The sequence below is a fragment of the Pelodiscus sinensis genome, chromosome 22 (assembly GCF_049634645.1).
Source record: "Pelodiscus sinensis isolate JC-2024 chromosome 22, ASM4963464v1, whole genome shotgun sequence".
NCBI classification, from domain to species: domain Eukaryota; kingdom Metazoa; phylum Chordata; order Testudines; family Trionychidae; genus Pelodiscus; species Pelodiscus sinensis.
The window spans coordinates 27,179,979-27,205,203 of NC_134732.1; the positions used below are offsets into that span (position 1 = coordinate 27,179,979).

Consider the following 25,225-nt stretch of genomic DNA (forward strand, 5'->3'; position numbering starts at 1 on the left):
TGTGAATTCCAAGAGAGGAGAAGCTGCTTTTGTAGTTAGCGAGCAATTCACAGTCTTTGTTTAATCCTGAGTTGATTGTGTCAAACTTGAAGATGAACTGTAGCTTAGCAGTTTCTCTTTGAAGTCTGGTCCTGAAGTTTTTTTGCTGCAGGATGGTTACCTTTAGATCTGCAATTGTGTGTCCAGGGAGACTGAAGTGATCCCCTACAGGTTTTTGTATGTTGCCATTCCTAATATCTGATTTGTGTCCATTGATTCTTTTACATAGGGACTGTCCAGTTTGGCCGATGTATATAGCAGTGGGGCATTGTTGGCACATGATGGCATATATTACGTTAGTAGATGTGCAGGAGAATGAACCAGTGATAGTATGGCTGATTTGGTTAGGTCCTGTGATGGTGTTGCTGGTGTATATATGTGGGCAGAGTTGGCACCGAGGTTTGTTGCATGGATTGGTTCCTGAGTTAGAGTTATTATGGTGCGGTGTGTAGTTGCTGGTGAGAATATGCTTCAGGTTGGCGGGTTGTCTGTGGGCAAGGACTGGCCTGCCTCCCAAGGCCTGTGAAAGCGAGGGATCATTGTCCAGGATGGGTTGTAGATCACTAACGATGCATTGGAGAGGTTTTAGCTGAGGATTGTAGGTGATGGCCAGTGGTGTTCTGTTGGTTTCTTTCTTGGGCTTGTCCCGTAGCAGGAGGCTTCTGGGTACAAGTCAATCTGTCAATCTGTCTCCTCACTTCCTCGTGTGGGTATCGTAGTTTACAGAATGCTTGTTGGAGATCTTGTAGGTGTAGGTCTCTGTCTGAGGAGTTGGAGCATATGCGGTTGTACCTCAGTGCTTGGCTGTAAACAATGGATCATGTGGTATGTCCAGGATGGAAGCTGGAGGCATGCAGGTAAGCACAGCGGTAGGTAAGCTTTTGGTATAGGGTGGTGTTGATGTGACCGTCACTTATTTGCATCGTGGAGTCCGGGAAATGGACCTCCCGTGTAAACTGGTCCATGCTGAGGTTGATGGTGGGGTGGAAGCTGTTGAAATCGTGGTGAAATTCTTCCAGAGTCTCCTTCCCACGGGTCCAGATGATGAAGATGTCATCGATGTAGTGTAGGTAGAGAAGGGGCGTAAGTGGACGAGAGCTGAGGAAGTGTTGTTCCAGGTCAGCAATAAAAATGTTGGCATATTGTGGGGCCATGTGGGTGCCCATAGCAGTGCCACTGGTCTGGAGGTATATATTGTCACCAAATCTGAAATAGTTGTGTGTGAGGATAAATTCACAGAGGTCAGCCACCAGTTGTGCTGTGGCATCATCAGGGATACTGTTCCTGACAGCTTGTACTCCATCTGCATGTGGGATGTTTGTGTAGAGAGCCTCTACATCCATGGTGGCTAGGATGGTGTTTTCTGGAAGATCACCAATGCACTGTAGTTTTCTCAGGAAATCCGTAGTGTCACGGAGGTAACTGGGAGTGCTGGTGCCGTAGGGTCTGAGTAGAGAGTCCACATAGCCAGACAGTCCTTCAGTGAGAGTGCCAATGCCCGAGATGATGGGGCGTCCGGGATTTCCAGGTTTGTGGATCTTGGGTAATAGAACAACCCTGGTCGGGGCTCTAAGGGTGTGTCGATTTGTTCCTGTGCTGGTGTAGGGAGTGTCCTGAGTAGATGGTGCAGTTTCTTTGTGTATTCCTTAGTGGGATCTGAGGAAAGAGGCCTGTAGAATTTGGTATTGGAGAGTTGTCTGGTAACCTCCTTTAGGTAGTCAGGCCTGTCCATGATGACAATAGCACCTCCTTTGTCAGCCTCTTTGATTATAATCAGAGTTGTTCCGGAGGCTGTGGATGGCATTGCGTTCTGCACGACTGAGGTTACCAGGCAAGCAATGCTGTTTTTCCACAATTTCTGCCTGTGCACGTCAGTGGAAGCATTCTATGTAGAGGTCCAGACTGTCATTTCGGCCCTCAGGAGGAGTCCACGTGGAGTTCTTCTTGTGCTATTGGTGGGAAAGTATCTGTGTGTCAGCGCACTGTTCAGTGTTATGTTGGAAGTATTCCTTGAGACAGAACGGCGAAAGTAGGCTTCCAGATCACCGCAGAACTGTATCGTGTTAGTGGGGTTAAGGCTAACCCCAGGCCATAGTAGTTCCCCATTCCTCCAGGCTGTCTCCAGGTGCCAGGACGTGGTGTCCTGCAGGGCTGGGGCGGGTGCCAGAAACCCCTGCGAGCCAAGTGGACTTTGGTCCAGTGCCTCGCAACCAAAGGGGGTGAGGGAGGTCTTGAGAGCCAGGTGAACTCCGGTTCAGTGCCTCGCAGGAGAAGACGGTGCGAGCCAGGTGAACTCCAGTTCAGTGCCTCACAGAGTCTTTCAAAGTGCGCAGAGAAATGGGGGTAGGTCAGTCTACAGGAATTACAATGCCTACTAAGGGCAGTCCAGTTTTCTTTATGTATATTCATTATGGGAAAAATACTTGCAAGTTTTTAGAGAAGTGGAATTTTTATACCCAAAACGATCCTAAACTGCAGTTTCCATTACTAGGGACTTTTAATAGAAATAAAATCCTACATTTAAGGGGTGCTCTTGAAGATCGTGGAGCAAAAACTCCCAATCTGCAATCGTCTGCCTATTTACCATGGTATAAAAAAAAACTTTTAAAAGACACACAAAAAATCTCAATTGAGAAGTTTAAAAGATACTCAGGAAAAGCTACAGGCACAAATTAAACAACTGAAAGAAACAGGCGCTCAACATGAAACAGTAATAACACAGCCTAGTGCACCACCTAGGGGGCGAATGTATCCTTGTCTCCCAAACCCTGATTCACAGGATGACATGATTCACAGGGCACATGCGGGTTTACCAACCCTGGACCAGGACAGAGTTACACGCCATGGCCAAAGATTTTCCCCCATTAGAAGACCCGGTAAAATTCAAATCAGAACTGGCACTAGTAATATGGTCTTATGATCCAAATTGGCAAGACCTTGACCACCTTTGAAGGGTGATTCTGCCTGATAAGCGTAACAAGATTTTAAAGAAGGCAGACTTGCCACCTGAGCGTACTTCAGGAGACCCGGATTCAGAAGGTTATGTCACAGCTCTCACCTAGCCTAGGAACAGACTGCTGGATAGTATTCTTGCAGTCTTTCCCAAACATACAGATTGGGTTAAAATTAACACCTGCAAGCAGGAAGAAAATGAATCACCCAGTGCCTATTTGGAAAGGCACCAAAAGGATGTTTGAAAGGCACTCTGGCATTGATAAGCCAGCTGACACTGCTAAGCAGGCGCTGGGTGCTGTTTTTGTTAATGGATTGAACTCAGCTATCCAAACCCAGTTAAAGGAAATAACTATAGGCTAGGACACTAAACCTTTAGAGGACCTTTTGACTGTGGCAAACCACTGCAGACAGTGCCTAAAGGCTAAACAGGACAAAGAACCTAAACTTATGGTTTTGCAATCACTGCCTTTTTTTAGCGTTCTCCTCCATCCTCACTGCCAATACCTCACTGTTTTTACTTATAAAGGACAGCAATTCTGCTGGACTGTCCTGCCACAAGGTTTTAGAGATTCTCCCACCAATTTTTCACAAATTCTACAGCAGGAACTCGACCCGATTACTCCTGTCCTTTCACTTTGTTCTGTCATGAAAAAGAAGGATGTGCTTTGGGTGTACTGGTGCAGAACCATGGTGATAAATATCGCCCTCTTGCTTATTATAGTACTTATCTTGACTCTGTGGCAGCTTCTTTCCCGTCCTGCCTGCATGCGGTTGCGCAGCTGCAGCACGAATTTTAGAGCACGCAGAGCCTTTGGTTTTACAATCTCCCTTAACATTGGCTGTTCCTCATTCAGTGTCAGCGTTGCTCTTAAAAGGGAAAACCCAGCACCTTTCTAATGCCCGTCTTGTTAAATATGAACGGCTCCTTTTCACCTCTCCAAATGTTTCTGTGGTTCGTTGTGCCTCTTTAAATCCTGCAACACTGCTCCCTGCACCCCACGAGGGGGAGCCTCATGATTGTTTGCAAGTTGTTCAGGCACTCAATTCCCCTAGACCTGGTCTCTCTGAAACACCCTTAAATAACCCTGACTTTGTGCTTTTGTGACGTAGTGGGGGGTAACTTGCTGGTTGCTATGCTGGGCAGTGGGCTGTGGGTAACCTCCACTGGCTGCTCTCTGTGACGCGGCCCAGCAGAGTCTCTCAACCTGTTCCACCAGCCACCCCCCAGGGAGAGAAACAAAGGAAGGCGGAATGCTGCCCTGGCTGGGGGGCAGGGCTGGAAGGGACGGTCATTAGTTTCTGTCTGGGAAGCAGGGGAGAAGGAGCTAGGGAGGGGGCTGGGATTGTAGGGCCCAGCCACCTCCCCATCTTAAGGGGGGGCAGTGAGGCCTCCTAGCCCCAAGTCCTGTAACCAGATTACATCTGTGCTGTGCTGTATCCTGGAGAAGCAATAAACTCCCTCTTTTCTACTGGCTTGTGGAGTCCGTTCGTGCCACTACGGGGGTGCAGGAGACGGGAAAAGCCCGACGTGCCGTCACAGCTTTACACAGATGGTTTTTGCTTTTATAATTCTAGTGGAGTTTTAGTAGCAGGTTATGCAGTTTGTACTGTCTGGGCTATATGGAATCCGCTCCTTTACCTGCAGTTTCTTCCACAAAGGTGGCTGAACTTATGGCTCTTACGCGTGCCTGTCATATTGCTGCAGGAGCTTCTGCTACTATTTACACAGACTCCAGGTGTGCCTTTGGTGTAGTTCATGATTTTGGCACACTATGGAAGCAGCGAGGTTTTCTTACCTCCTCTGGCCACTCTATAAAGAATGGACCTTATGTAGCTGCTTTGCTTGATGCTGTATTGTTACCCTCGGCTGTTGCTATTGTTAAATGTGAAGCTCATTCCTCTTCTTCTAATGAAGTTGCAATAGGGAATGATATGGCCGATCGGGCTGCTAAGGCAGCCGCCTCATGTCCTCCTCGGGCTGAAGCATTATACCCTTCTCTCCTACCGTCACCATCTCCTACGCCATCCCTTTCGGAACTGGCCCTCCTGCAAGACCAAGCCCCAGAATCGGAAAAGCAGGAGTGGAGACTGGCAGAGCGTACCTTGCACCCAGGCCACTTGTGATGCAGCTCTAATGGCCGCACTGTTGCCCCAGTGGTCTTGCTACCTCACCTTGCCTCCGTGCTTCATGGATTATCAGACGTTGGAAAAGGGGGGATAGTAGCAACCCTAAAGAAAAATTGGTTTGCTCCCATATTCTCCCAAGCAGCCCAAGATTACTGTCTGGCTTGCCCTGTCTGCAAGCCCACAACGTAGGTAAACCTGTACAGACAGTTCTGGCAACCAGACCTCTGCCTTTAGGACCATTTCTGAATTTACAAATGGACTTTATTCAATTGCCTAAATGCCTATCCTTTGAATACGTGCTGGTTATTGTGTGCTTGTTTTCGGGATGGGTAGAAGCTTATCCCTGCAGGAAAGCCCATGCCATCACAGTGGCAAAGAGACTTCTAAACCACTACATCTCATCATGGGGAATACCCCTCGTGATCTCCAGTGAGAGAGGCACACACTTTACTAGACAAATTATTCAAAGTCTGGCAAAGTACTACTCTATCCGACAAATGCTGCACTGCCCGTGACACCCGGAGAACGCGGGATCAGTAGAGATATGAAATGGGATTTTAAAGAATAAACTCGCAAAAATATGTGAGGACTCTGGCTTAACATGGGTAGAAGCACTCCCGATTGCCCTAATGAGCCTGAGAGCAACTCCTAATTGGAAAACTGGACTCAGTCCCTATGAGATTGTGTGTGGCCGGCCTATGAGACTGTTGAGCAGCCCAGAAATTGACCTGGCTGATGCCACGCTTGTTAAAGGAAGCATAGTTAAGTATTGTCAGGAACTTATGAGGTGTGTACAGTCTTATCATTCACAGGTTAAGGACGCCTTCCAAGAGGCCTCAACTGAGCCGTACCATAAACTACAACTAGGAGACTGGGTTTGTATGAAGATTCACCAGAGAAAGACTGCCCTGGAACCCAGGTGGAAGGGTCCCTACCAAGTCCTTTTGACTACCCATACTGCTGTAAAGTGCGAGAGATTGCTCACCTGGATCCACACCTCCCACTGCAAACCAGTTCCAGCCCCCACAGAGGTTGGCCCCAACAAGAAGCACCACAGACCTGGTACCAGGAACGCAGGTCTAGAAGTAGACGGGGATCAGCACAGGCTTGGTACCGGCAATCCAGGCCCAGAAGCAGACGAACCTGAGAGACCAAGTCTAAGGTACCAGCTGCTGCCCAGAAAAACCTGCCAGTGATAGGTGAAGCAAGCTACAAAGTCCTGAAGAACAGCCAGCATGAGGCTGGACAAACAATTCATACTAAACTTATGCTTGACTTTGTTTTTAATACATAGCAGTTACAACCTATATGATTCAAATGTGTTTATGCTTTTAATGAACCAAGTTTCCCAAGAATTTAATTCCACAGATTGCTGGATATGTGCTTACAGTCCTGTACATTCAGAAGGAGGTATCCCAATGATTCCCACTAAATAACACTCAAATGAATGGCACATTGTTTAGTGAATTGAGGCCAAATGATATTTGGCATAATAAAGGGTTCACTAACCTAGAGTATATCCATCTAGTCCTAACTCCAATTGGAGAATACTGTTGGACATGTAATGGTTCAGGAGTCAGGGTGGGAAAAAGCAGGTGTGAGATAAGTGTTGTCCGGAACGGGGTTTGGTATAGAAATAATATCTGGGAGAAAAACAAAGGCCCTTATGACTTCAGAATCCATGGGTACTATTTGCAGTGGATGATGGAGCCCCAATGCCATAAAACCTTAACAGCAAAGGTTGGCCATTACTTCATATGTGGCTGTAGGGCATATAAAACACTGCCCAAAGACTGGAGTGGAACCTGCTATATTGGGGCAGCCTTCCCAGCCATTCGAATCATTGACTGCCTATCCGGTAGTAGAATCCGAAGCTACCAAGAGATAACAGAAACACAGTGGTTTTGGGGAATAATGATCCCAGGGTTGGGTGTGGCTTACGCAGTAAAAGAAATTCGGAGGCTGGAAGTAGCTTTCGAGGAAGTAGCTAGTGTCACAACCAAAGCCATTAATAAGGAGCTAGGAGAAGTAAGGCATATGGTTCTCCAAAACCAGATGGCCCTGGATTAAGTCCTAGCAAGTAAGGGCAGGGTTTGTGCCTTAGTGGGAAGAGAATGTTGTGTGTATATTATGGACACCAGCAAGCAAGTAGAGGAAGATGCCTCAGAAATTGAAAAAACTGTGGTGAGCCTAGGTCAGGAGGAAAGTTGGACTCTCTGGGGTTGGTTAGGAGGTTGGGTTGGACATTTGAGAACTTGGATTTTGCAAGGAATAGTTTTAGTAATGGCTATATTCTTTTGTGTTTATTTCTGTTTCTTATTAATCAAATGCTGTATTTCTTGTATTCTGAAAAACACGGGACAGGCCCTTACCAAAAGGAACGTGGAACTCATGATGTTAAAACATGATGAGTGTGAGGGGGTCACTCACCACCGGAGCGGGGTCCGTCGTCTGTCCCCGGAATCAGTCCATTCCGCCCGACCAGGCCTCCGCTCACGTGGCGTTTCCCCTCTGGACTCCTCCGGTCCCATCGTTCTCTTCACCACACTGCCCTCCGGCAGTGCCCAAGTCACTCGCTCTGAGGCCCCCCCTTCCGGGGGTTGGTGTCTCTCCAGCAGGCCTTGCCGCAGGCTGGTCGGTTGGCTGTCCGAGCGCCCTGGCCCAGCCTGACTCTCTAGCCCTGCCCTAGCTCCAGGGAGCGTCCTGCTCCCTCGGCAGCCAGGCTCAGACTGCCTTCTCTGAAGCAGCCCTTCCCTTTTATGGCTCCCAGCTGGGCCTTAATTGGCCAACGCCGCCCAGCTGGGCTGAACTCCCCGGGCCTGCTCCAGGCTGGGGTTTGGCTCTTAAAGGGCCAGTACAGGGCAGCTGCCCTGTTACAATGAGCAAAGAAAGGAACAAGAGATGTACGTAAATATTTTGATGGAAATAGATTTATAAAATGGCTTCAAAGTTATAAATCTTTTATAGATTTATAAAAAGGCTAAAAGGGGGCAGTTGTGGAAGTCATTTCATATTTAGCTAGAAGCCATTTTGTATAACAGAAGCCATTTAAGTCTCTTGCTTCTGCATGTATGCTAGAGAGTGAACTCTCCTTTACCGATGTGAGAAAGGCCAGAAGGATGAGCTATCGGAATGCGTTAATTGAGCTGTTTTAAGCTGGAGCTCTTACTCCCTACTACCTGTTTCTTCTTGCTGATAACAGTCTTCTCTTTTGAGTTTAATTGATGATTTCTGTAATTGGATACCCTGATATCAGACTCGTTTGGTTAAGGGTATAACATACTAGGATTGATTTGTATTAGCAGCCTTACTGGGCCCGGCTCTTCTGGGGTCACGTTTGGCTCACTTTGTGCCTTATTGATCAATAAAGCTGTTTCTTAGCCGCCTAAACACAGAGAAGTCTTTTGCTTCAATAAGTTGATCACTACTCGTTGGGCCCAACAGTCTAGCCAGCTTTCTATCCATCTTACAGTCGATGTATCCAATCAATATTCCCTTAATTTGTTGGCAAGAATATTGTGGGAGACTGTATCAAAAGCTTTGCTAAAGTCAAGGTGTTTCACATTCACCGACTTTCCCGTATCCACAGAGCCCGTTGCCCTCATCATAGAAGCTAATCAGATTGGTCAGGCACGACTTGCCCTTTGTGAAACCACGTTGACTATTCCTGATCACTTTCCCCTCTTCCAAATGCCTCAAAATGGATTCCTTGAGGAGCCCCTCCATGATTTTTCCAGGGACTGAGGTAAGGCTGACTGGTCTGTATTTCCCTGGATTGTCTTTCTTCCCTTTTTTAAAGATGGGCACTACATTTGCCTTTTTCCAGTCATCCGGGATCTCTCCCAATCTCCATGAGTTTTCAAAGATAATGGCCAAAGGCTCCGCAAAGACACTTGCCAACTCCCTCAGTACCCTCGGATGCATTATATCCGGACCCACAGGTTTGTGTACGTTTAGCTTTTCTAAATAGTTCCTAACTTGTTCTTTCCCCACAAAGGGCTGTGCACCTCCTTCCCCTACTGCGTTGTCTCGTGCATTAATCTGGGAGCTGACCTTGTCCGTGAAGACAGAGGCAAAGAAAGCAATGAGTACTTCAGCTTTTCCCACATCTTCTATCACAAGGTTACTTCCCTCATCCAGTAGGGGCCCCACACACCCTTTGATCACCCTCTTATTCCTAACATGCCTGTAGAAACCTTTCTTGTTATCCTTCACATGCCTTGCTAGCTGCATTTCCAATTGCGCTTTCGCCTTCCTGATAACTCCACTGCATTCTTGAGCAATATATTTATACCCCTCCCTATTCATCTGTCCAACTCTCCACTTCTTGTAAGCTTCCTTTTTGTGTTTAAGCTCACCAAGGATTTCCCTGGTAAGCAAATCTGGTCGCCTACCATATTTGCTTTTCTTGATGCACATTGGGATGGTTTCTTCCTGTGCCTTTAATAAGGCTTCTTTAAAATACTGCCAGCTCTCCTGGACTCCTTTCCCCTCATGTAAGAATCCCAGGGAATCCTGCCCGTCAGTTCTCTGAGGGAGTCAAAGTCTGCTTTTCTGCAGTCCAAAGTGTGAATTTTGCTACTCTCCTTTCTTCCTTTGGTCTGAAATCTACCATCTCATGATCACTGCTTCTCAGGTTGTCACCCACCTCTACTTCCCCTACTAGTTCCTCCCTGTTTGTGAGCAGCAGATCAAGCTGTGCATGGCCCCTAGTTGGTTCCTTCGGCGCTTGTACCAAGAAGTAATCCCCAACATTCTCTGAAAACTTCCTGGATTGTCTGTGTACTGCTGTACTGGTCTCCCAACAGATGTCAGGGTGATTAAAGTTGCCCATGAGAACCAGGGCCTGTGATCTGGAAGCTTCTCTCAGTTGTCCAAAGAAAGCCTCATCTACCTTATTCACCTGATCCGGTGGTCTATAGCAGACACCAATCACAACATTACCCCTGTTGCTTCCATCTCTAAACTTAACCCATAGACTCTCTACAGGCTTTTCTCCCTCTATATACTGGAGCTCTGAGTAACCATTCTGCTCTCTTTCATACAATGCAACTCCTCCTCCTTTTCTCCCCTGCCTGTTCTTCCTGAACAGTTTATACCCTTCCATGACACTGCTCCAGTCATGTGAGTCATCTCACCAAGTCTCCATTATTCCAATCAAATAATAGTTCTTTGACTGGGCCAGAGCTTCTAATTCTTCCTGTTTGTTTCCCACGCTTCTTCCATCTGTGCACAAACACCTTAGATAACCAGTTGATCGCCCTACCTTCTCCATTTGAGTCAGGGGTCCATCTTTGTTGCTCATTTCCCCTTGTGTTTCTTCCCCATATCCGACTTCCTCACTTACCTCAGGGCTTTGGTCACCGTCCCGCAATGAACCTAGTTTAAAGCCCTCTTCACTAGGTTTGCAAGCCTGCCCGTGAAGATGCTCTTTCCTCTCTTGGGGTATGTCTACACTACCCTCCTAGTTCGAACTAGGAGGGTAATGTATGCATACCGCACTTGCTAATGAAGCCCGGGATTTGAATTTCCCGGGCTTCATTAGCATAAGCGGGGAGCCGCCATTTTTAAATCCCCGCTGCTTCGAACCCCGTGTAGCGCGGCTACACGGGGCTCGAACTAGGTAGTTCAGACTAGGGTGCCTATTCCGAACTACCGGTACACCTCGTTTCACGAGGAGTAACGGTAGTTCGGAATAGGACCCTAGTCCGAACTACCTAGTTCGAGCCCCGTGTAGCCGCGCTACACGGGGTTCGAAGCAGCGGGGATTTAAAAATGGCGGCTCCCCGCTTATGCTAATGAAGCCCGGGAAATTCAAATCCCGGGCTTCATTAGTAAGTGCGGTATGCATACATTACCCCGCTAGTTCGAACTAGCGGGGTAGTGTAGACATACCCTTGGTTATGTGGATCCCATCTCTTCCTAACAATCCTTGTGCCCGGAACAGAGTCCCATCGTCAAAGAAACCAAAGCCTTCTCTCTGACACCATCTGCGCAACCACGCATTTACTTCCTCATTCGACAATCCCTACCTGGACCTTTTCCTTCAACAAGGGCCCTAAGAAAGACTGGGTCCTCTGACACTTCCAGGAGTCTGAGGCGGCTCTCTGGTGGGCTCAATCTCAGTGGTATCCCCATGAAGGGCCTGGGTGGGCAGATGGCCTAACATAGGGCCTTTGCCTGACTCCCCTTTCCATTTGGATGCTGGGGGTGAGGGGCTCTTCTTCTTTTGCCCTTTCTTCCATGCTGGTGAGGGGCAATGGGGTGGGGTGGAGCCTGGTGCCGGTAGTGTGCGCTGCACAGATATACAGATACTTGGCATGGGATCCAAGCAGGAGAGCTCCGACACTGGATGAAGTACTGCATCCCGCTCCTTTTGGGTTTGAAGGTGAATGTTCTTACAGATTCTGCACCTGTCCTTTCTTTGGGACTCTCCCAACCACTTCAAACAACTGTCAAACAACTGTCAAGGGGGGTCACTAACTGGCCTGGGCATGTTGCATGATGACCAACGTTTCAAGCCAGGAGAGCGGGGCATACTCCACTCCGTGGCAAAATTCATCTAGGACTCTAACTAATCTAACACTTAGCATCAAGTTAAGTGCTATGGGTGGCGAATATCACAGGCCGAGAAAGGCAAAGCCTTCCCAAACTGCCTCATCTAGCTCCACCGGAGTCCCCCAGCCTGCTGTTGTGGTGCAGGCAGGCTGAGGTCCATGATACCTGTCCTGGTGCTGGGAACACTCTTGCCATCCAGCTCCGGGCTGGGGCTGATGACTTGTCTGCTAGGGGAGGGCTTGCCAGGCAGGGGTGTGGGCAGCCCAGCCTCACCATGCTATGCCTACCAGTTGGTTCTCCAGAGCTGGGGAAGGCTGCAACTGGGCCACCTGCCCACTCTCTGCCCACTCTCTGGTGCTCCAGGGACAGGGGAAGCTGTGGGTGCTACTCTGGGGCAGTGTCCAGACTGCCCTGCTGTGCCGCCAAACAGATGATCGGCACGGCATGGCAGCCACCCAGCCCCACCCACAGGAAGCAGAAGGGCAGGGCTGAGACTATAAGAGTAGGGGCTGAGAGCTCAGTTCGAGTCCAGCAGGCAAGCAAACCAGATGCTCTCCTTGGGCTCCCTAGAAGGAAGGCACGGTTGCCCTAGCCTTGAAGGGACAACAGGGTTGGACTGCCTAGGCCACTGCCAGATCCAGGAGACAGGCCAAGGCCACCACAACTACCGCCAGGCTTTGAAGATTGGCTGAGACAACCAGAGCTCCTACCGGGCCCCAGAGATTGGGCTTGTCTCCAGGACCATTGAGTGACCCAGATCCTGAGCCCATGGACACCCTGCCAGCACTGTTGTCCCCAGCTGACCCCGAGGATCAGCGGTTGAGCCAGGTAGGCCCACCAGGGTGAGGGTGAGAGTGCCAGCGTCTCCTGGACAGCAGCACAGCAGAGCTCAGGCAAACTGCCTCTGCTTTGTCCCATGCTGCTCCTGGAAATGGTGACTGACTGAGTAAAGGCATCTTCTGTGTGCGGCCCCTGGAGGCAAGAAAGGGGAAAAGGGTTTCCACATGCTGCGCTGCTGCCCAGAACCTGCAAGCGCCATCCCATTGGCCAGTTCCCAGCCAATGGAAGCTGCTTGGACAGTTCTGCAAGTGAAGGCAGCACAGAGTTGCATCAACCTCATGCACCAGAAGCTGCAGAAATTGTTTGCAGTCAGTCAGTTGCCTGCTTTCAGGAGCCGCATGGGGCCAGGCAGGCACAGACAGCCTATCTATCTGAGGATAGCAACTGACTGGCAGAGTTTCCAGGATCTACCTGTAGATCACAAATGATAGGTTGGTGACTACTGTTCTAGGGTACATCAGATTTTGTTGCAGTAAGGGTGGAAATCTCCAACATAAAATAAAATTGTTCAAGCAGTGAACAGGTCTGGGGGAAAAAAAACCTTGATTCAGTATTTTGTTTTTAAATGCCTGAAGAATTACAGGAATTTGTATGATATATTAAGGGAAAAATTTAAGCCTTGTTTCATGAAAGCTGAAATTGTCCCTTCAATTTCAGCTCCACATCTGCTATTAGTAACATTTTAAAATCTGTATTAAGAGAACTGATATTTACTAAGTAGAAAAGACAGAAAAATGCAGTTTTATCAGACATAATTTAGTAATTTCACAGCACAGGTTCATGGGGAAAAAAATCCATAGTCACGGCAAGGTTCCAGCCCAGGGTTGTGAAGAAAGGCATGTTGAAGAGCATATCCAGCCCATCAGGAAAAAAAAGCTCCCAGAGGGATGTTAGAGAGCAAGAGCAGAGGGAAGACAGGACAGCAAGCTCATTCCACCAAGATGGGGAGGCCTCAGGAGACTAGAAGGGAAGAAAAGCAAACCCACCCCATAGTCAACCTCACAGTGGCAGCTCCAGACCAACAGGCGAGGTCCAACTTCCAACTGGAAGCACTGTAATTCTGTGCACTAGGTTGCTACATGACTTAGGTTTGGCATATCCATCCCTCTGGCTTCATCTACAGCAGTTCATATGCCCTATTATTATTACTCACCAGGGATAATACCTTGAATTAGTATAGAAAATACACACACACACACACACACATCTATAAAAATCTGATCCTTAGTCTCCTCACAACTGTACTGCTGCACAATAATCTACCAATACACACAGTCAGCATACTTGTCAATTAATATACTATTATCTTGAAATCAAAGTGCTATCTAACAACATATTACAGAGTAAAAATATAGGTTCTTACATTTCCACTTCCCCAGCTTCCCCATATCAACTTGCACAATTTCATTCTGGCTAACTAGTCAATGACAGAATAGTGATAGAAATGTAGCCGTGTTAGTCTGGTGTAGCTGAAGCAAAAAACAGGACTATGTAGCACTTTAAAGACTAACAAGTTGGTTTATTAGGTGATGAGCTTTCTGGCCCACAAAAGCTCATCACCTAATAAACCATCTTGTTAGTCTTTAAAGTGCTACATAGTCCTGTTTTTTGCTTTAGTCAATGACAGTGTTTCAATAAATAATACACTGCTAATTTATGCAGTATCCATGTTTTTCCTTTGTTAAAAAGTAAAAACGGTTGCTTCATGCCTAAATTTGAAGGAAAAAAAAACCTTAAAATAAATTGGCACAGATTTTTTAAGCAGAGATTTTTCCAATAATCAAATTATATCTTGGTTTTTAACTTCAACACCTCCACCCCACCCCACTCTCACACACAAAATATCAATCATAAAAGTGTTGTTCTTTTGTCAACCTGCAATTCATAAAAAAGGCTAATTTTCAATCTTTTTGTTTTTAAAAAAAGGTAAATGCAAGATACATCATATTTTTCAACAGACTGGCAGAGAATATTTACAATTGAATAAGAGATCTGCAAACAAAACTATTAAATAGCCTCTTCAAAATAGGCTTAAGATATTATAATTTTCAAACTCAGCCTAGAAACTTTATTTTTCCAGACTATTTGTGGTGCTTCTGTCATAATATTTTACCTGCAAATAAAATAAGAATAGATTTCACAAGCTCTGCATTACAAGCTGCCATAATTCAAATTAACTGAGAATCATAGAATGGAATATAAAAAAACTTACCAGTTCTACAGATCCATAATGCTTTCTACTGAACTCTCCACGTCTACAGCCCAAGTCTTCGGAGACAGAGCTGGAACAGAAATGCTTCATCAGTATACATAGCTAACTGGCTCTTTAGCTCCTGCAATACTCAGCTACCATTGACAAAAATCATTCCTGCTGAACAAGGTTTGCGGTACACAGGCTCATCACTGCAGGGGACCCTCCTTACAACATGCACAACCTCTAGCAGCCATTGCAGTCTGGCTTTCATATTATCCTAAAAGAGAATGAAATGCCTGAGCCTGATCAGAAGGAAAAGCCATTTTTAAATTAAATATTTAGTCACTAGGTGATCAACCAAGCGTTCCAATGTGGATAGTGACTATAAATTGCATTTGAGATCCGTGCCTAATCTAAGGAAAAAGAAACCTTTCAGTAAACTTAATGCACAGAACAGGATAGCCTCCATGAGTTATATTTGCTTACACTCGGTATACTGTAAATTAACTTCCTTACAGGAGAATCTCCTTATTTGTTCTCAATATTAATAGAAAATAAAAAAATATAATGATTTTACTTCAGAGTTGTTTTTAAAAAGCAAGAATTAATTGATAATTTCCTCCTCCAGGTTTTAGTAACAAAAATAGTATTTTCCCTCAGAATAAATGGAAATGTAGTTGCAAGTTAAATATATGTGCATGCATAGTTCTTTCATATGAATGTAACGTATATCAATATATCAGTTTAGTGCTCTTAGAACAAGTGCAAATACATTTTTTTCCCTCAATACCCATGTTACACTTTGGCCCCACATATATTTGGGAATACCCATGTCATGAATACACTCTAAAACAAGGCAAGGCTGTAATTTAGTATAAACCTTTGATTGCCTGACCTGCATTCTGCACTGTATTCCACATCCTTGACAACTCAAATCTACCACTAGCTTCCAACAGTCCAACAACTAATATCCAGTTACATATCTTGGAAATCATCAGTGTTAGAAACTGCAACCTTAACTCATTAGAAGGAGAACTTCTTACATTTCAGTAAGAATCACAGAACCTACATGGCCCCGACACACCAACATTTAAAATTACAATTTTTAATATAGAAGTTATTTGTGGTTGTATTTACAGATATTTAAAATGCCTTAGTTGTTATTTTATTTCCTTTTAACTTCCGTGTGGTTGGACTCAAGGCAACATAGATTCAGGTGGAAGAATACAAATGAAACAGCTTTAATCAAAAATTTAAAACTGGTCAAAATAATTCTAAAATTTTCTCTCTCAAATATAAGGATTATACAGAAAATACAGCGAGGTATTGCTGGTACTCATTTAAGATGACCCACATTCTACGAGCAGCAAAACTTCTGATGGATATAGTTGCCATCCCAAAGTCATGCCAACTATTCCTTCATGCTACACTACTTCATCATGTAGTCTATATCCATTCATCCACCCCCTGTTTATATAAATTACACTTACACACACACACACACACACACACACACACACAGAGAAAAAAATTCTTCAGCAAAGTATGGAAAACTGACCAAGAGAACTGAGTTATGTGGAAGTAATTCAGATCCTGGATAGGGATCTAAGTGATTAACTAGTTAAACTCTTCTCTCTCATCCCGGCTTTCAGCTGCCATCCCCACTCTTGAGGAGCCAGCTGCTACCCTGTGCTACGAACTCTGCTGTATATGCCTCTGGAGAGGCCGCAGCGCAGCTGGATCCCCAGAAGCAGAGCCAGCAGCCGGTGCACCCCAGGAGCCAGCTTGTAGTATAAGTCAGCTCCTGGCGAGCACCAGCTCCAGCTGCTGCTCCTGCTTCTGGGGAGCTGGCTGCCATCCTGCACTGCAGACTCTACAGTATCAGTATACTATAAACAGCTCACCATGTGGGGCAGCGCAGTGTAACCCCAGCCCCAGTAGAGCAGGGCGGGCAGGCAGATGGGGCCCCAGTCATGCCCCAACCCCGGCCAGTCTGACTCGGCCCAGACAGGCCAGCAGGATACACACAAACATAGCTAGCTGTGTTGGAGAACACCAGGCCAGGCAGGTGGTTAACCAGTTAAACAACTAATTAAACAATTATTTACACTCCTGATCTTGCATAGGATTTTCAAAAGCACCTATATCACATGTGAAAGTGAGATTTACATACTTTTGACATTTTTACCACTTGCTACACAAATTAATATAAACAGATTATCCCACATGCTATGATTACACTACATGGTATGTAACTATGTCTTTAAAAATAAATTACAGTAGATTTCAGTTAAAGGCAATACTGATAATAGCAACTTTAATTAATGGCAATATACTGTCAGGAACCAATCCTGTCCCATTATAGGATGTTAGTAGGATTCAGATACTGGATATTCATGCCAATTATTCGCAACGTTTTTAGAGGAGAGTTCCCACCTATAATCAATTTCCTGGCTCTAAGAACTAGCTCAAACATTTCAGCTGTGTATAATGGCTGCCAAATGCTTGGACCTATCTTTCACCAATAAAGTTTGGGCCCTCAAGTTCTCATGCAAGCCCAGTGCTAAACAAATGCAGGTAGCCAAGAAATTTGGCATCTGAAGGGCAATTGTTTGACCCATTCTGAAGAACAGCCCTAACGTTTTACAGGAACACAGAAGCAGAACAACCCAAAGCTGCAAGCATCAGCACAATAGAAAGAAGGCAGATGTTGGTGAAACCCTGTAGCTCTGGTTTCAGCATAAGTTTGGCCAAGGCACTCAACTCTCCAAGCCAATGCAGAAACGGAAAGCTAGACAGCTGGCAGCAGAGAAAGGGGAGGAGTTCAACCCTTCAGATGACTGGCTTAGTCAATAGAAAGCCCAGCACATTGCCATTCCGCATAAAGTGTGTGACAAGAAACAAAACACTGATCTTCTGACAGCTACTGAATGGAGGATGGACATCTTATCCAGCCTTCTACAGAAGTCCAGCTGCATGACATCTTGAGCGCTGATGAACCTGATCTCTTCTACAGAGCTTTCCCAATAGAAGCTGTAGCATGATGAAAGGGTTTGGAGCGGGGGGGAGGGAAGGCTGGGAGGGCAGCTATGAACCACATTGCATTGGTGTATTGTGCAAGCACAGATGGAATGGAGAAATGCCACTTATGGTAGGCTGAAAAGACCCAGTGGCCTCACTGTTTCCCAAGGACCACTCAACGCTGCTATGATCTACCAAAGCTGAATATATGCCTGGATGCAAACTTACTGTTTGAAAAATGGCTAAAGAATTGGAAGAGAAAGCTGAGTAAGACCAACTTGCAGGCCTTGGGTTTACTCTGTTACTTGATAAAACACGCAAAATCATTCATTCAAAATATACTGATTAAACTTTTAAAAACTCCAAGAAATTAAAACAAGCATTTATACAGACACTGAGTGATTATGCAAAAAAGTTTCAGACCTTACCAAAGCCTCTTTTCTTTTGGAGTCAAAGTATCAGACTCTATTTTTCAGATCAATTTTTCTCTGATGAAAAAAGGAAAGGGTTAATTTTACTCTCAATCCTAATATGAAGGGAATTCACTTGCTCTGTTCTTAACAAACAGACATAAAGTAGAGGAGAATTAGGATAGAAAAGTAAGGTAAATTAAGGCTTTTGTTCATGATTCTGAACCATTGAACCACTGGTTAGATCCTTTGGCTGGCAAGTCAACCACGACACCCACTATTTGAAGCTTGATTAATTGTGCTGTGATCAGGGCCATCATCTGGCTGCATCCTTAGACAAGGAAGTAATGACTGAAGGCAGTACAGCTGACTTCAGGATTTGATCAAAAGCTAAGAGAGTAAAATAGAACAGGAAAGAAACAGTGGGGCAGAAAACAACACAGCAAGGGAAGGGAATACAATACAAGATCTTACAACTTTTGCAATACAGGAGGCCCCTGCTGTATGACGGCCTGATTTATGACCCCCCGTCCTTGCAACCTTTTCCGTAAGGGCAGAAGAGGCCAAAATCCTCCGACTTACATCCTCAGGCCTGCATTTATGATGGCTTACAATGCCTGTTGTAAATGCGGGCTCGAGTTATGACATCCCTGACTTGCGATGTTATCCCCTGAGCTGATCACGTCGCAAGTCAAGGGCAGCCTGTACTGGTTATTAGCAATCTCCACTAGAGGGCTGAGTACTGGATGTCATGAGAAGGTGATAATTTTCAGCCCTTACAGATGAAAACAAAGTTTCTTAAACAAGAACAAGGCCAACTCACATTTGTCTCAGGAGGAAAGTCCTCTATATGACTTTCAATGCTGGCAGATAGCTGAAGGAAGATTTTTCTTCTCTTCAAAATCTCTTTAAGAGCCCCAAATAGTAGAAAAGTGGTTGGCATATAAATCCATTTCAGTAAGCCAAAACTGGGACAGATAACTTTGTTCCCTAATTTTTTTGTTTCAAAGTACGATCTCTCCACGGTCCTTGACTTGTATTAAATAGGCCATTTTGTTTGAACTAATAGAGTCTCTGTATGGTTTCCTTGCACCTATTATAATATTCACTGTCAAACAACTTGACTTATTTTTCCATGTTTATGTTAACATCCTATGAATTTCATATACCTTTTACAACTGAGCTTCGGGTAACTCGCAGGTGCTATAACCACATATGTATTGAAAAATATTTAAATAAAATAAATAAATAAATAAATAAATAAAAACAGTACCCAAATGCCCCAATCAGCATAACACATCATTGTCCCAGACCTTGTGCAATCATGCAGGTAGACACTTCCTGTCCCAAATATCTTCTCTACTTTAAGACAAGAAAAATTGTAGTTGGGGAGGTCTAGGTTGGATAGTAGGAAAAACTATTTCACTAAGAGGATGGTGAAGTACTGGAATGAGTTACCTAGGGAGGTGGTAGAATTTCCAGCCCTAGAGGTTTTTAAGTCCAAACTTGACAAAGCCCTGACTGGGATGATTTAGTTGGGGTTGGTCCTGCTTTAGGTAGGAGGCTGGACTTGATGATCTCCTGAGATCTCTTCCAACCCTGTGAGTCTATGAAAAGTGATTACTAACAGCAGAATGAAAAGTGGGAGAAACGAGAAAGGGAAAGAGTACTTATGAGATCCTGCACCTACATAGGCTGCAACTGTCTTTCCCATCAAGAAAGTCTGTTCTGGTCTGTATAGTTATTTCAGGAGGCTCAGTGAGGCTGACCAACACATGTAGTGTAGATGGAGTTTTCATAGATTTTAGTAGCAAGACTCTAACAAACTCTCTTTCATGCATACAGACAGCAGTCTGCTGTGGTTTGTAAATTGGCTAAATCTGAGTGGATTTTCACAGGTACAACAAAAGTTGCTTCTCTAAGGGTATGTCTACACTGCAAAGTTAATTCGAAATAACAGTCATTATTTCGTATAAACTTTAATAGCATCTATACATGCAAACTGCTATTTCAAAATTAATTCGAAATAGCGGAGTGCTTAATTCGAATTTGGTAAACCTCATTCTACAAGGAGTAATGCCAAATTCGAAATAGCTATTTCAAATTAAGTGCTGTGTAGACACTTAATTCAAAATAGGGGGCCTCCAGACCTTCCCAGGGAGCCCTGGTGGCCACTCTGGGCACAACCAGGAAAACTTACTGTCCTCTCCCCCAGCCCTGGAGCCATTAAAGGGGTGCCTGTGCCAGCTCCAAACCTGCCAGCCCAAAGCCAGAAGTGGCCACCGGGGCCCCTGACCCAGTGGCCCCAAAACATGAGGCAGCAAGCCACTGGCAGCCAGCCCTCCACCGCTCCCCAGGAGCAGTCTGCCAGCTCCCAGGAGCCTGGCAGGGGCTGGAGAAGGCAGGCGCCTTTCTGGTCCAGGGTGGAGATCATGGACCTTACTCGGGTTTGGGGGGATGCCCCCAACATCCATGATCTCCGCACTAGACGGAGGAACATGGCCGTCTATGACAGGATAGCTGCCAACCTGGCCACCAAAGGCCACATGTGAACCCAGGAGTGGGTTTGCAGGAAAATCAAGTTGGTTCAGTGAGACCCCCAACCTTGGGCCCTGAACTTCCCCTCCCCCTTCTTCCCCTTGCTTCCCCCTTCCAGCTCCCTCCTCCCCTCTCCCACCCTCTCTCTTCCCCTCCCACCTCCTTTCCCCAGTCTCCCCAGAGGTTCATCCCCCTCCCCCAGTTTTGTTCAATAAACCCAGTTTCTATTTTTGAACATACGTGTCTTTTGTTTGACATCAGGAAGGGGAGCTAGGGAGGGGTAAGTGGAAGGACGTGAGGGAGGAATGAGCATGAGCCCCTGGTGGGGAGGAGAGGGGTAGCTCTGAGGGCTCTGAGGGGTAGATGCTCTCCCGCAGGGCCTCCTGGATCCTGACAGTCCCCCATGGACCCCCTGGATGGCAGCAAGTGCAGCCAGGCTGATGGCAACAACCCCACGAGACACACCGGCGTGCCCGGGGCAGCTCTGGCTCCATGTGGCCGAGTGCTGTGGTGTCCCGAGTGCGGGCACTCAGAGCACTCCAAGACAGGACTGCTTTGCTGTCCCTCATCGAGGTAGACAAGCAAGTGGGGAACCCTGAGAATTGTCTGTCCGAGATGAGGGTAGGGTCCCTTTAAGTACAGAGCTGAGTTAGCCTCAGGAATCAGCCCCACACACTAAGGCATAACCTGATGCCCTGCCGGCACTGATTCCGGCCAGCCTTAACTTCGGTTCAGGGTCCACTCTGTGTGGACACGCTATTTCAAAATAGCAAAACGCTATCTATAGTGTAGACGTACCCTAACTCTTAGACAAACCCCTTCCAAATTTCAGGTTCCTGTTCCAAATCCAAAGGCACAAGAGCTTTTAAAAACTAATCAAAAGAATGAGTGTAATGTTCAAAATACCTGTATTTCTGAATAGGCTGAATTGTTTTTGCTATAAAAGAAAAACATAAGGCAGTGTCCAAACATGTAAAGAGTTAAGCTGAATTATTTATAACTATGCCCATGTTTAAACAATTGAAAACGTGTGTTACAATGAGAAATGTTATGTAACATTAACAGGATTCAGTGACAGTATTACCTATAATATACAGGTGACCCCTGACTTACGATCCCCTGCATTTACAACCATTTTTTTCATGCAAGATAGCTCCTAAAAAACCCCAATTTATGTTTTCGGTTTGCATTTACAACAGCGTACAATGAAGACTCCACGCATCATCCCAAAACAAGAAACGCACAAGGTCAGTCAGTCTCGCCAGTCTGCAGCTGCTGTTTGAAGTGTGAGCAGCTCCGCCACATCAGTCTTCAATTTTTAGTTATTTTTGTGCATAACTATTTAGTTTACCCCCATTTCTGTAGTCAATTTTGGTATTTTTAGGGTATGAAATAGGGTTTTTGAAAGTGGAATGCAGAATGCTGGAAGGGAGAACAGCAAAATAGAGACAATGGATTTCAGGAAGGCAGATTTTAGTAAACTCAGAGAACAGGTAGGTAAGGTCTCATAGGAAGCAAGACTAAGAAGAAAAACAACTGAAGAGAGTTGGCAATTTTTAAAAGGACATAATTAAGGGCCCAAAAGCAAACTATTTCACTGCAAAGGAAAGATAGAGAGTATGGCATGAGACCACCTTGGATCAACCAGTAGATCTTATATGATCTAAATATCAAAAAGAAGTTGTATAACAACAAAAAACTTCTACTCCCTAACCTATGACTAACCCTATGACATCCCACCAAATGGGAGACTGGCCACAAAAGTACCCCAATTTCTTACCCCTTCCTGTATCCTCTCTCCCTCCCAAACCTCACATACCCATTTCACTCCTGCACCTCACTTCCCATGTACCCACACAGCCTGCTCCTGCACTCTACCCCTGCCCAGACCCTAGACTCCCACCTTCAGCCCATTCCTACACCCTACAATGCACCCAGACCCCACACCACCTGGCAGCCCCCTTCCACACCAAGAACCCCTCATTTTTGGTTCCACTCCAGAACTTAGGGGAGGGCCACAAAAATCTACTATCCCCAGATCCTCTGAAGAGTTAATATGGCCCTCGAGAGAAGCCCTAAATTTCACCCCTCCCTCTGTGAGGCTGGAGTGTGAGGGGAACACTTCCATACCAAGTTGCAAGAGTGAAGGGTGTCTCTCTCTTTTCTGCTTCTCAGTTGGGGGCCACATCAGCGAGAATTATTTTCTCATTTGTGTGTAGGTCTGGACTGATTTTTCTGTGCATCAGTGGCCCCTGATCCAAAAAAGGTTTACACCCATGGATTTTCATAGTCTAGCTATGTGCACAAGAACAAGTCAAGCTCATACTATTTCTATCCATCTTAATTCCCCCCCCCCACACACACACCTTATTTGATTCACCCACTCATTATTTTGCCTTGTAGACTTTTCTACATTAGAAAAGTTGTGCTACTTTAACTGTTTTCAAATCAGTCCAATAAAACTGGTGCCAATTCCTAAGCAAATGCATTTACACTGGATTAACCCTCCTTTTACTTCATTTGGCAACATGAGTTAAAACGGATGTAAACTGGTAAATCTTTTCTGATATAGCCAAGCCCTAATAGTGTATGTCTAAGGCCTCATCTATACCTAAGTTACACAATATCAGCTATCTGAATAGCATAGATGAAGACTGCCTACTTAGGTCTGCTTATGGCAGTTAGTCCAGAGCTGATGCCAGGGGCGACGCCTGAGGGGTCCAAGGAGGGAAGGACATTACCCCGGCCACCCACAAGGTAGGGAAGCCGTGTGGAGGGGTCACGTAGTCGGTGCCCCCTACAGCCTTCCTCGCCAATCTACCCTCTCCCCCTCCCCCCCACCCCACACACACGCGGGAAGCTGACGCCCTTCGTGGACTCCTGGTCTCGCTTTGGCTGCGGGCGACAGAGTTTATGGACGCGACACGTCGACACCAGGGGATCCCTCTGCCGGGTCTGTGAGGGGGAAGCGGGCGGTGCAAGCCCAGCTCTGCAGGGTGTCCCCAGGCTGCGGTCCGGCTACAGCCAGGTCCAGCTCCCGGCAGCGCGAGGCCAGCGGGGCCCAGAGCTCTCCCCGACTGGCGCTTTGTGCCTCAGCTCCCGACTCTTCCCTCGCCGCCTGCTCCTCCAGCGGAGGCCTGTGTCCCAGCCCGCCTCCCCGCTAGCTTCTCAGCCCAGCGGCCCGGCTCCCGCCCCGCACTCACCGCTGGGCCGCGCCGAGAGAGGGCGTGGCAGTGTCCGGGGCGCTGTTCATCTCCATGGCCCCAGCCGGGCATCACTCCGCGCCCTTCCCTCCGAGCTGCGCAGTAGCTGGAGCTGTAGGTCGGCGCGAGGCCGCCGGATCCCCGAGCTCCCTCCAGACGCCCTACCTACTGTGCGGGGCAGGGAGCAGTCCCCCGGCATCACCCCGGCTGAGGCTGCACAGAGCCTGGGAGCCCCTCCTGCGGGGCTCTTGCCTGCAAGCGACACGCGCCCGGCACTGCAAGTCACATTGCTCTGAGTTCTGCAGCGCCCGGCGCTATGTCGCCCATCGCCGGGCAGCCGCCACACTCAGAGCTGCCCTCTCGCGCCCTGGAGCACGGCGACTAACGCGTGGGGCAGTAGGGGCGACAGGCTCAACCGTTTTCTGAAGCTATCTAAAACCAAAATCCCCTAGGGTCACAACAACTGCTTTTCTCCCCACCCCATAGGGAACCCCCCAAAGTTAGGTTCCTCAGAGCTTCAGCCTATAGCATGACTTCAGCTTTTTGTTCTGGGCCCCAGCAAATCTAATTCCAGCTCTGTTTGGTGGCTCTGCCCCCCTCCCCCCGCACCTCTCTTGAAGAACCGCTGTACAAAAATGACACCTGGGATTACTACTCATGCACACTGATAAGTTCTAAGTTTTTCCTCTGACCACACAGAGGAAAAGCTCAACCAGTAATAGATGTAGTTGGATGATTCAAAAGAGCTAGACTTTCCCATGCTGAGAAAAGTGATTAACTTAATTGTTTGGGAGAAAAAAATAGAAAATGTTAATGACAGTTTGGATTTCTTACACTAGATTTCATTAGCTGGCCAAAAAGCTGTGTATGTGCAATAAAGAAAAAGGACAATTTTGGCTAAAAACTCTTCTGGGTTCAGGGGCAAAGTAAAGGTAACAATTAAAAATAAAAAAAGTAATATATAAAACAGTTAAAAGCCAAAATAGATAGCTATCAACCAAAAAAATTGAAATGATCGTAGAAAGCCCATAGGAAAAGCAAAAGACTAATTTATGTCTGGCAGAGCCAGTGATAGTAATGAGTTTTAAAGTATATTAAAACCACAAAAATCCTAGCTATCCTATAGGCCTATTAGTAGATAAAAATGGGAAAATGTGTAATAATGACTCAAAAAAGCCAGAAGTGTTTAATCAGTGTGGGTATGTCTACACTACCCCGCTAGTTCGAACTAGCGGGGTAATGTAGGCATACCGCACTTGCTAATGAAGCCCGGGATTTGAATTTCCCGGGCTTCATTAGCATAAGCGGGGAGCCGCCATTTTTAAATCCCCGCTGCTTCG

The 25,225-nt window shown here is 46.3% G+C and overlaps 1 protein-coding gene across 2 annotated transcripts in view; it reads right to left on the reverse strand.

Moving 5' to 3' along the window:
* GARNL3 (GTPase activating Rap/RanGAP domain like 3) overlaps positions 1 to 24,424 on the reverse strand; it is a 199,411-nt gene extending 174,987 nt beyond the window's left edge. Inside the window, exons 1-3 of one of the 2 annotated variants that reach the window (XM_075905773.1) lie at positions 23,886 to 24,424; positions 18,163 to 18,222; positions 14,732 to 14,801 (exon numbers count right to left, since the gene is read on the reverse strand). Coding sequence is in view for 1 of the 2 variants with exons in the window: in XM_075905772.1 (XP_075761887.1) it covers positions 14,732 to 14,801; positions 23,886 to 23,941 (126 nt within the window). In the remaining variant the exon portion in view is untranslated. The remainder of the gene's footprint in view (positions 1 to 14,731; positions 14,802 to 18,162; positions 18,223 to 23,885) is intronic. The other variant, XM_075905772.1, reaches the window with a different exon arrangement.
* Between the last annotated feature and the right edge of the window lie 801 nt (positions 24,425 to 25,225).